Source organism: Oreochromis aureus, linkage group 3 (assembly GCF_013358895.1).
Source record: "Oreochromis aureus strain Israel breed Guangdong linkage group 3, ZZ_aureus, whole genome shotgun sequence".
In the NCBI taxonomy this organism is placed as follows: domain Eukaryota; kingdom Metazoa; phylum Chordata; class Actinopteri; order Cichliformes; family Cichlidae; genus Oreochromis; species Oreochromis aureus.
The window spans coordinates 84,938,540-84,949,457 of NC_052944.1; the positions used below are offsets into that span (position 1 = coordinate 84,938,540).

General features: G+C 39.3%; 1 protein-coding gene across 2 annotated transcripts; it reads left to right on the forward strand.

Moving 5' to 3' along the window:
• The first annotated feature begins 6,695 nt into the window (after window positions 1–6,695).
• LOC120437728 (P2Y purinoceptor 14-like) lies at window positions 6,696–10,353 on the forward strand. Of its 2 annotated transcripts, XM_039608275.1 has the most exons (4): window positions 6,696–6,743; window positions 8,904–9,018; window positions 9,113–9,372; window positions 9,561–10,353. In XM_039608275.1, exons 2-4 carry the CDS (start codon window positions 8,914–8,916, stop codon window positions 9,727–9,729), a joined length of 534 nt encoding a protein of 177 aa, XP_039464209.1. In that variant the 5' UTR covers window positions 6,696–6,743; window positions 8,904–8,913; the 3' UTR covers window positions 9,730–10,353. The 2 variants fall into 2 exon arrangements, with proteins under 2 accessions (XP_039464209.1, XP_039464210.1); XM_039608276.1 differs by lacking the exon at window positions 6,696–6,743 and having other exon boundaries at window positions 8,743–9,018.
• Window positions 10,354–10,918: the final 565 nt, after the last annotated feature.

Here is a 10,918-nt window from a genome sequence, read left to right on the forward strand (position 1 = left end):
CAATGTATAATTTGACTTGTGAGGTACACACAACAAGGCCAAGATAATATTGTTAAACTGATTAGGAGTTGGGAGGGTGACCTCCAGTGTGATTGTGATGATCATGCCTGAAGTGAGTGCACAATCTGTGCATTCTTTATTTCTTAGATTTTTTAGTTACAGATTTAAAGAAACACAATATAAATTTTTTACACAGACAGTATAGAACGCCTATTTTTCTGAATAAAATTGATCCGAGCAGGTCTGCACAATGTATTAAATGTAAATCTGCGGCGGGGTCCTACTTGCACTGTCTTTGGACTTGCTCAAAAATCTCAAAATTCTGGCTCTGTGTAACAAAAGAATTAAAAGGTATATTTAAAAGCAGAATACAAAAAAGATCCAGCTCAGTATTTATTGGGGCTGCCAATTCAGTACAAATTTCCAGATAAAAACAAATATATACTATTATATAAATTATTGTTTTTGGCAAGAAAATGTATTCTTTTTAATGGGATTAATGAAAAACCACCAACAATAACTCGGTGGTATAAAGAAATCAAATGGAAAGACTAAGTGCAAAATTAAGTGCCAATGAAGATATTTTTTTTTTGGATATATGGCACCCGCTACTTACCTGATGATCTGAAGAAAACCATAGTGAGAGGGGCAGCCCCACTTCAATGGCAGATTGAAGTGTAGCCATTTAAATCAGCTGTGCTGGATCAAGGACACATCTAAAACCTGCAGGACAGCAGCTGTTGAGGGCTGGAGTTTCCCCTACCCCTGGCTGAGATCAAAGAATATTCATGTGTTAGCCCAGTCAAAGTCCAGACCTAAAATCCACTGAGCATCTGTGGCGGGCTTTGAAAATTGCTGTTCATAGATTCTTGACTTATTTTGCATCAAAGAATGGGGACAATTTTAAGTCTCTAGATGTGCAAATTTATGGTAGAGACATACCCCAAAGGTCTTGAAGCTGTGATTTCAGTGAGATCAGGCACGTGCAGAGAGTGTGGGCAAGAGGGGCTTGAGCACCTGCCCCTTTCCTGATGGGTGCCCAAAGTGCCCTTTTGTTGATGCAATTTTTTTTAAATTTTAAAATGTTGTTTTTTTTTTTTTTTAATGTGTGTGTGTGCACGTGCGGAGTCCTGTCTGTGCCCCTCAACAATAATATTTAACTATTACACACAGTTTTGCTAAATAAAAGAATCTGGCTTGCATCAGTCGCATGATGCCCGTTAACCAATGATTGCCCTTGAGGGCAGAGCACTTTGGTTACGAGCCGGGAACGAGCTCACAAAGAGCACGTGCATTTTTTTCTGCCTGGGCGGTCTGGAGCTGTAGCAGAAACACAAATTAACTCTACGAATTAACTATTACGTACACGTTGGTAAGTTGTCTTGTTACAACTGACGAACTGAAACAAATGAGCGTGCTGTGTGTGCAACAGCGCGACAAACATTACCTGTCCTTTTATTAACTGCACAAGTAGTGCTGGTCATAGCTGCTGGCTCACTGGGTAAGGCTGTCATGGGTCTGTAGCTCTGTCACCGTTTTAGGGAACATATTTAGTTTTAAAGTAAGTTACAGGGCTTTTCCTGCCTTTCTGGGGGGATTATATTTCACTAAAAATGATGTAATATGCATGTGCACATAATTAGGGATGATTATAATTATGATATTAAACACACACTGTATTTTAAAGAAAATACATTAAGAAACAGATTATGTTAGATTTATATTTCAAATATGACAAAATGCTGATTTTACAGCAGTAAAATTATTGTGTCTCTACAGTTTACACATTTAATAAACTTTCACTATCCACTCTGTGCACGGAGAAACAAATGGAATCATCATAAATACATTATTTCATATTTATTACTTTTTTTCCTCATTGCTTTTTTATTGTAGCTCTAGTAATAAATAATAAGGAAGGATTCTGGATTCTGGATCAGCACCATGATGAAAACTCTGTGGGCATAGTATATACAGTATTCTGAAGAAGGTCTAAAATGTCACTGTGTGTGTGTGTGTGTGTGTTTTATGTGAATAGATTTTTTAAATTATTACTCATGATATAACATTGTCCAGACATGGCTGGTAAGGACTCGAGGAGGAAACAGTAGCAGCTGTATGAGGCTAATAAAGGCAGTGGATCCCTCAGCAGCTGTATTACAAAGAGCACAGGTAACATTAACTCATGTACCAGTTGTTGGAGAGGTATTCCAGTATAAAAATAATAATAAGCACAACTGGAATGTTTTGCTTCTATAACATTTTTTCTGTTACAGGATCTAAGAAAATTTTTTTTTTTTTTTTGTGGTTTTAAGCTGACAAAATGTGAAAAAATTTAAAGGGGTATAAATACTTTTTCCAGGCACTGTATATTAAATCATTTCAATAGAGTGGTGTACAGTTCTTTTTTTTCACCTTTTTAATTAATTCTAATGACCACATTAGTCCAATGTTTATGTAGTTTTTCCATATTTCTCATTAGTGCTCTTTTCTTTTTTTTTAAATTGGCAGAATTTTTATTTCCTGTTATATTTTCTTTTTTGTCAAAGGGCTTAAAAATCTACATTGTCTTTCAATAACATTTTGTTTTAGTTTTGAATACTTTTTAAAGGTGCTGCATGTAATAATCAATAGTAGATGTCTTGTATAAAGTATGATGACTCTAGCTTTATGATTTTTAAGTTTGAAGTTCAGGCCTTATTGGCTTTATTAGCCTACAGTGGCCAAAGGCGAACTGAATTGGCATGCCTGCTCAGGTATACCAAATTAGTGATTAGTAAGTGGAGGAAGTCTCCCTAGAATACGTCAACAATATATACAATAAAAGCATGCAACAAAACTGTAAAAATAAAACACTGTACATCATTAAAAGATTAAAAGTGATACAACACAGCAACCCATGCACAAATGCGTTAATAATAATAATAATAATAATGGATTGCATTTATATAGCGCTTTTCGGGACCCTCAAAGCGCTTTACAATACCACTATTCATTCACTCTCACATTCATACACTGGTGGAGGCAAGCTACAGTTGTAGCCACAGCTGCCCTGGGGCAGACTGACAGAAGCGAGGCTGCCATATCGCGCCATCGGCCCCTCTGGCCATCACCAGTAGGCGGTAGGTGAAGTGTCTTGCCCAAGGACACAACGACCGAGACGTTAGACCTCTGCAGGATTAGTCCAGCTGTGAGTCCGTTACTGTGAACTATGGAGCGGCAGATTTGTGCTGTTTGTGCTGGAACTAAGCTGCACACAGCTGATGTTAGCCAGGAAAACATTACACACTGACTTTAATGGAGAGACCAGAAATAAAAAACACACACAGTTTGTTGTGTGAAGAAATCAAACATGAGGTGAACAAACAGTAAAGTTCCTAAAGACAAATTGTTAAAGGAGGAAGCAAAGCAAACTTACAGTTTCTTCACACACACCAACAACAAGCTCCACTCCACACTAGGATACTAAACACGGACACACAGGTGAGCTGCTTCCTGGAAGGAGGCGGGGCTCCACCTGAAGTAGTCAAAGCAGAGATTGTCCTCCTAGACCTGATGACTTTCAGCTGTGTTGTGTAAACAAACATGAATAAGATCTATTATAATAAATAAGATCTCTGTTTGTTTCTGCTACAGTTCCAAGATCTGAGCTAGAAACCCCGAAGTACCAGTTTGAAGATCATGAACTGTGAAGATCATTCTTTCATTTTTAAAATACTTGTTCTCTATCAGATACAAAGATAATTGAACATTATTCTGTAGTTTATAATATGTTTTCTAGAGAAAGAGTATAATGAGTCACTCATATTAGTTTCTTACTTTTCTTGCTCACACCATTGATACCCTCTAAGTTTAATTCCATATTGAAGACAGTTTTTCACCTCCGTTTGTATTACAGCATAACGTAACCAACCAGAGTGCAGTTGCGATGGACTTTACACTCTTCCTGGTTGCTCCTTGTTCTTTCTGGTTTTGTGTAGAAAACGGGCAAAGTGTAAGAGGCAGATACTAACAGGAAACAAATCTGTTGTACTCACCTAGTTTTTAAAAAAGGCCTGCTAAACTTTTCTGCGTTCTCTCCAGCAGACAAACATGCAGTGTTTTGGATTTAATTTTACATGAACTACTTCACTAATCTTGCCTTGAATTGACTGTTTTTCCTGTTTTGAGGATGTATAAATAAAATTTAATTAATCTGACTTTTAGACATTTCACAGATTCTTTTTGATTTTTCAGATTCTTTCTCAGACACACAAGAATAAACAGAGGCCATCTATTCTTCACCTAATGATTCAAAAACAACAAAAATGTGTGTTATGTTACTAATAATCAGTTTCCAATTAGTTTCTGGTTACTAGAAAAATCTAAGACAAATAAAATCAGTCTAACATTTTTAATAAATCCCTATCATTAAACAAACTACACTCACAGTGAAGAGACAGATTTTTGTGTTTATCATTTAATGTTAATCTGACTACAGATTCTAATTCTTCATATGTGTGTTTAAACTTTAAACCTTTAGACTGGTTCAGAGTAAAATTCATGCTGTTAACACTGTGAACACACTGACCACACATTTAATACAACCACAATGTTTCCTGTGTGTTGACTATAAATATTTATACTGTAAACAGCAGGAAACTGGTGTGCTGATGGAGGAGGGGTCAGGTGATTGGAAACAGTGGGAACACACTGAGGCCACCTACAGGGCATATGATGAACAGCAGGGATGTGAAATCATAAGAGATGTTAGTGGGTGACAAGTTAGAAAAAACGGATTTAAGATGGCTCTAAGTGACCAAAGTTTATCTAAAACAGAAGATAAATCCACTAATTCTTTGTAAAGTTCATCTGGTGCTCACATGAATCCTGTGATGAATTATTATTATTTATTTTTTTATTATTTATTATTTATGAATTATTTCACTGAATGTTTCTTCAAAACAGCGTAAGCCCACCATAAGAACCACAGGAGCTCTGACCTTTGACCTCACACACACAGCTCGCTTCATCAGCAGCTCATTTTCTGAACTCCATTTATAACTCAAACATGTTTCAGATTTCTGAGCTCTGCTTTGAATCAGTGACAGTATTTGCTGACATCATGAAACTCTCATAAGACTTGACACAAGAAATAATGCTGAATGAGTTTATTTAAGTATCAGAACATAGGGACAGAGTTCAGCCAGCAGCAGTAAGACCTGATCCTGAACCCTGAAGCCCTACAACTCATTTCATCACCACCTGTTGGATAGAAAAGGAATTAGAAGCAGTATAGAAAAAAGTGCTTGTGTGAATGGGTGAATAAGGCAAGTTGTTTTAACTTACTTAATTTGCTTTGAGTGCTCAGAGTAGAAAACCACTTTGTAGGAACTAGTCCATTTACCTCCGGGCCATTTAGGAGCTCGCCTATGCTGTATATGGTACACCATTAAAGTTAAGCCATATACGGGTGTGGGGAGATTACCTTTGGATAAGTAGGAAATGTGGTTAAACAGTTGTAAGCATATATTGTGTGGCATCAAGACACACACACACTAAATTCATTCACTATTTTATCGTATTTAATAAAGGTTTATTTAAAACTCACAGCATTTAAATGTTAAATTTCACTTTGCTCTGCTTTTCTTGTCTAACGCTGAACTAGTTTAGTTCTCATCAGAATGTTCATTGGGTTCATGAATTCAATCACTCTCTACTGCTTAGTTGATACTTGTTTAGACTCAATTTTTAAATAGATTTGAATGAACAATGTGGATTCTCTGTATTTCACAGTGTATTTTAAAAACATGAACAGTTTTTATGGTTTTATATGTTTGAGTGAAACCACAGCATCGACTTCCTCCTCCGGTTTCCACTGAAGTGATGTCTGAATCGTCAGTGACATTTCTCAGCACAGAGGTGATAAGAGCGTACACGATGTACAACTGGAAAGATGACACAGTGTGGCTGGAAACTGCTGACAGGTTGAAAAGAATACTTTTCATGATGCTTCATGAATAAGAAGCATCTTATTTTAACGTACATTGTACAATAACACTACTGCTACCTCCTCTTTTTCAGTGACACCCGGACTTTAAACTTTATTGCAATATTTTGGAGAACATTGACACTCGGAAACTTATTGGAGCTGAAAGAATTTGTACCATTTTCACTCAGTCATGGTGGCTCCATGTTGGCTGGAAACTTAGGACTGCCTGCATTTGGACCCTAAATGACATTCAGCACTTTATGATCTTATCCAGTGTTTTATTCATTTAGAAGAAACAAAAACAAGCAAACAGCAACAACCAAACAAACTAAAAAATCTAAGATAATCTGAAAAATATAATCTAAAACAGCCATGCACAGAAATGACCACCAATAACACTACACGTATTCAGTAACGAGAGCTTCATCAAATCATCACGCTAAAAATAGATCTTTAAAAAAAGCGTCTCATCTTTAGTGAACTGAAACGCAATGAAGCTGAATCTGTGGATTTCTGCTGAAATTTTATGATTTATGAATTATACGTTAATGTTGCCAACACAGGAAGTGTATTGAAAGTCTGAAACCTCAGACTGTCATGAAGGAGGCCAGTCCAGGAACTTCCCGTTTTCTGCTGCTGTTTTGATTCGCTTTCGCTTAAATGAAGAACTGGGATTTTGAGAATATGTCTCTTATAATTTTACTTTCACCAGCTGTAGGATCATAGAGCAAACCCAGGTGGAATCGCTGGTCTGACTGGATTCAACACTGTGGTGAGTAAAAGAGACAGAAAGAAGTCTGCTTGGGCTTTTGTGTTGCGAAAGTTTCATCATTATTATTGTTTTTTTCATAGTTTAGTCCTCAGAAGAGGAACCAATTTGTGGAAGGAAAAATCCACTGTGGTAGGAGGTATAGAGGAGGTGACCTTCACTGTTTAAATTGGATTAGCGGAGTTGAAAGGATGTTTATTGTTTTGCGGTTTTCTTGAGACCCTGTGGTTTTGGTTAAATTTGAAATATTTTTTGAATGTATGAGTTTATTTGATGCTCAGGATGTTTACAATTTCCTTTTAATTGCATTCTTCATGAAGTCTTCCATGGCAGTAGAGAGTAGGGATGGGTACCGGTAACCAGATCGAAAAGCAGAGCACATTTCGGTGCTTTATTTCGGTGCTTTTTTTTCCCCCTGAGATGTCATACACTTTGGATTCTAGCCAATCATTTTACCTTTCCAAGGATAGTAGGCGGGCCCAAGTACCTACGTTCTTTTAGAGCAGAGCAACAGATTAAAAATGCCCAAGGCGAACCAAAGTCTGGCTGTACTTCACATCAAAAGATGCAAACTCAGTAGCCTGCAACAAGTGCTTTAAGGTGATACTATGCAAAGGAGGTAACACCTCGAATCTCACGACAAACCTTGAGACGTATAGCGTTTTGTTAAAAGCCGAGAAATGCACCGTTTCAAAAGTACCAGTTTGCCACTGGTATCGGATAAAACGGATGAGAGGTGAAACGTCTTCAAGCAACTTAAAGAAGTCCAGACGCTTTTCTTTCCAAGCTCCTTAGACTACGATGACCTGGATGACTGAGAACCTTCCCAGACGTCTAACTGGTAAGATGGAGATGATGAGATGAGGGGTCAGTTTTGTAGGACAGCATCCCCTGACCCCTGATGCTGAGCCAAATGCTCCACCCCTCCAATGCAGCTGAGCCACAAAACACCACCTGCCACAGTCAGGAGCATCCAGCAGGAGAATATGGTTTTTTCTTGGTCATCTATGGCACTGGTTCAACAGGCAGAAGAGGCCAAATGCCTCTGCTGTGTCAGCAGCAGCAGTCTGTATGAAGTGCTGTAGTAGAAGAACAGAAAGATGATGGTGCAGATGGTGGGGATTGTTTTGTTGAGCTTTCTAACTGATGCACTTAAAATCCAAGATAACGTCAAAAGACAAGCAAAGAACTGAAAATTAAAGTAGACCTAACCATTATAAATTATGTACAGTATCAATACCTCAACCATCCATTCTATTTTCCAAGGTTCTGTTAGTTACATTTTGGTTAAACCTCAGACAGATTTTCCTCAAATAAACTGGTTGTTTTTTAGCATTATTGCAAATGAAGTGTACAATAAATATACAACTTTTAAATTACAACTCAACAGAAAATAGTCTTTTTTCCACATGTGAATGTGTTGCGCCAGTTTAGCGACAAAGAGAAACAGGAAATAACTCAGACTTCACGCTACAAGTGCGTGTTTCCTTATCTTCAAGAGGGCATAATGACACAACACAGTTGAGTCCTACTGCTTGCTCATCCTTAAATTGTTTCTTTTTTTTTTTTTTTTTTTTACCCTTGTCTGTTATACTGATCATGAATCCGTCCATGGTTTCTCTTCGTTACTGATTCATGTTGCTGAGTTATTGCTCTCATGTTCCTGTCCTGTGTTTAAGACACTGAGTGGAGGGATTTTTGTGTGTAATAATGAATTAAAACAAAGCTGGTGTTTGTGTGTCAGAAGCCAATAATACTTTACAGAGCCGTAAGTCAGTAATAAGATTCAGGGGAGGATTATTCCCACTCCTCCTTCTCAGACTGTGCTTAAAGGATTATTAGACCTAAAAAGACTCATAAGAGGAGCTGATTGATTGATCAGTTGGTTGATTGAAACAGTACAGGTGCATCACAGTACAGGTGCATCACAGGACAGGCAGGGCCTTCTCGTTACAATACAACACAGCTTTAGGCGACTGTTTAAATTTGGTGCTTTATTAATAAAATTGAAATCAATCACGAAACAGCCACAGCCAACAGTTGTGAAATGAATTGTATGAACATGATAAGACAGTGGAAAAGTAAAGCAATTTAAAGGGAAAAAAGCTTTTCTTTAAAATTTTCTCCAAAAACAAATATCTGTGGCTGGGACTTTTTTTGCAGCTCCAGAAACATGGCTGACCTTAAACCCGTGACTTCATCTGTCAACCGGACGTGTGATCCGGTTGTCCCATCGGTCAACCCTTTCTTCATGCTGGTCTACAGTCTAGTGTTTCTGGTACGTTTCAAATCTTTGGATTATGGATTAAGGATCCCCCTCACCTGGTTCAGATTCCACACAAACAGGATCTCTTCTGTCTCTGTCTTATCAGGTGGGTTTACTCCTCAGTGGCTTCATCATAAAGTTTTACTGTTGCCAAGCTCGGCAGCAGGCATCGAGGAGCTTGATGGTCTACTTGAAGAACCTGACAGCTGCTGACTTCCTGCTGTGCGTCTCTTTGCCAATGCGTGTCACTGATTATGCCAGCAGGTCTGTCATCTTTCGGGAGCTCTACTGCAGCTTTGGAGTTACTTCCCTGTATCTCAACATGTACGCCAGCATCATATTCACGGGGTACATCGCTGCCAACAGGTGAGGAACTTTTACTGATTTCAGACTTGAATTCATGACAATGTTTAAACTAGATTAGTGGCTGAACTGCAAATTCTGTGCTCCTGACTAAAGCATCAACGTCTTTCACCTCAACAGTAAAAACATATCTGCACCACTTTTACTAATGATTGAAGATGTCTACCGCCACCTTTCTCTTCTCTCTGCAGGTATCTGACAATCATCCATCCTTCAGGAACTCACATCCTGCAGACAGTACGGACTGCCCACATCATCTCCATGGTCACCTCAATGCCCCTCAATGATTATGAACCTGACACACCTGCGAGGTCCCAGAGGCCAATAAGAGGGCCTGGCAGACCACAGAGAGGGGGATGAGAGACAGAGCAACAGAGATGGCAGAGTGAATGGTGTCAGGGGGCGGCGGCCGCAAGCCGGAGGGGGCTGGTGAAGGTTGGCGTGCAGGACGTGGGAGAGCATACGATGCCAGCGAGCAGAGGAGCGGAGGGAGCTGTTCTGCTGCTGGAATAACTGGAGGTCAGATCACTCTATGGTGGAGAATCAGTGGCAGTGGGACAGCGCTCTACCTCCCACGGCGAGATGGGCTGGTGCCGATTGGGGTGCTACAGGAAAGCGGCGGGCAGAGTTAAGAGCTCTGCCCATCCGGGGTAAGTCTCGCGACTTATCCCACTATAACAAACCGTAGCCACTATAAAGAATAGTGACTGTCGCTGCCCCTCTCTTCCAGCACCCCGGAGCGGAAACGCTGACAGGACGGCGAGGACGCCGCCGGGTTTTTCCTTGCCCGCTCCGATTGGCTGGATTTTAACTTTTAGTGACTTTTATACCGTGGCGGATGCCACTGGACTTTAATGTTTATGTTTTATTGATCTTTATTGTGTTTTTTCCCTGACCAGGGTTGTTTTAAATGCTTTTATTTTTTTTAACTGTTTGTGTGTAATAAATTATATTTTAGTGATACAGTTCTTAACTCAGTCCATTCCCTTGGCTACTCCACTGTGTACTCGTGTATCACGAGTACATGAAGAACTATAATACGCACAGAAGCACGCATATTGATAAACGCCCAGGGCGTTTCTCAATATGCGCATTTCAGCGCATTTCGCGCTCGTGATACGTCATCAGTCGGAGACCAAGTACTGTTCCAATTGGCACGCATCACGCCGAGAACGCGAAAAAGTCCCGGATGTGTTCTCGATCCGCCCATTTTATCGAGCATGCATCGGTGTAGACTTGGGACAGCTATATATCCCAGAATGCATTTCGTCCAAAACTCAACAGCGGACTCCCGTCACATCGTCCCCCCCCCTCCCCGCTCGCGGTCTTCTCACTACTCAGGTTAAAGAAACCCCAGCAGCTGTCTATAGTATTGAGTGTCCACTAGAATAGAAATAAAAGCTTTCTAACATCTCACCTGCTTGTTTTTATTAAGGTATGTACACGTATGTACATGTACACTATTTTTATTATTAGAGGTTTCACTACTGAGGTTAAAAATGATATATAAGTCACTTAGATCACTTCTAAATGTTAATGTTTGGTTCAT

What these genes read in the sequence shown, in the direction of transcription:
- LOC120437728 (XM_039608275.1), top strand. Translation starts at nt 8,914, where the DNA reads ATGGCTGACCTTAAACCCGTGACTTCATCTGTCAACCGGACGTGTGAT. An exon ending in TCTACAGTCTAGTGTTTCTG is followed by an intron (nt 9,019 to 9,112) that starts GTACGTTTCAAA and finishes CTGTCTTATCAG; the next exon opens with GTGGGTTTACTCCTCAGTGG. An exon ending in GGGTACATCGCTGCCAACAG is followed by an intron (nt 9,373 to 9,560) that starts GTGAGGAACTTT and finishes TTCTCTCTGCAG; the next exon opens with GTATCTGACAATCATCCATC.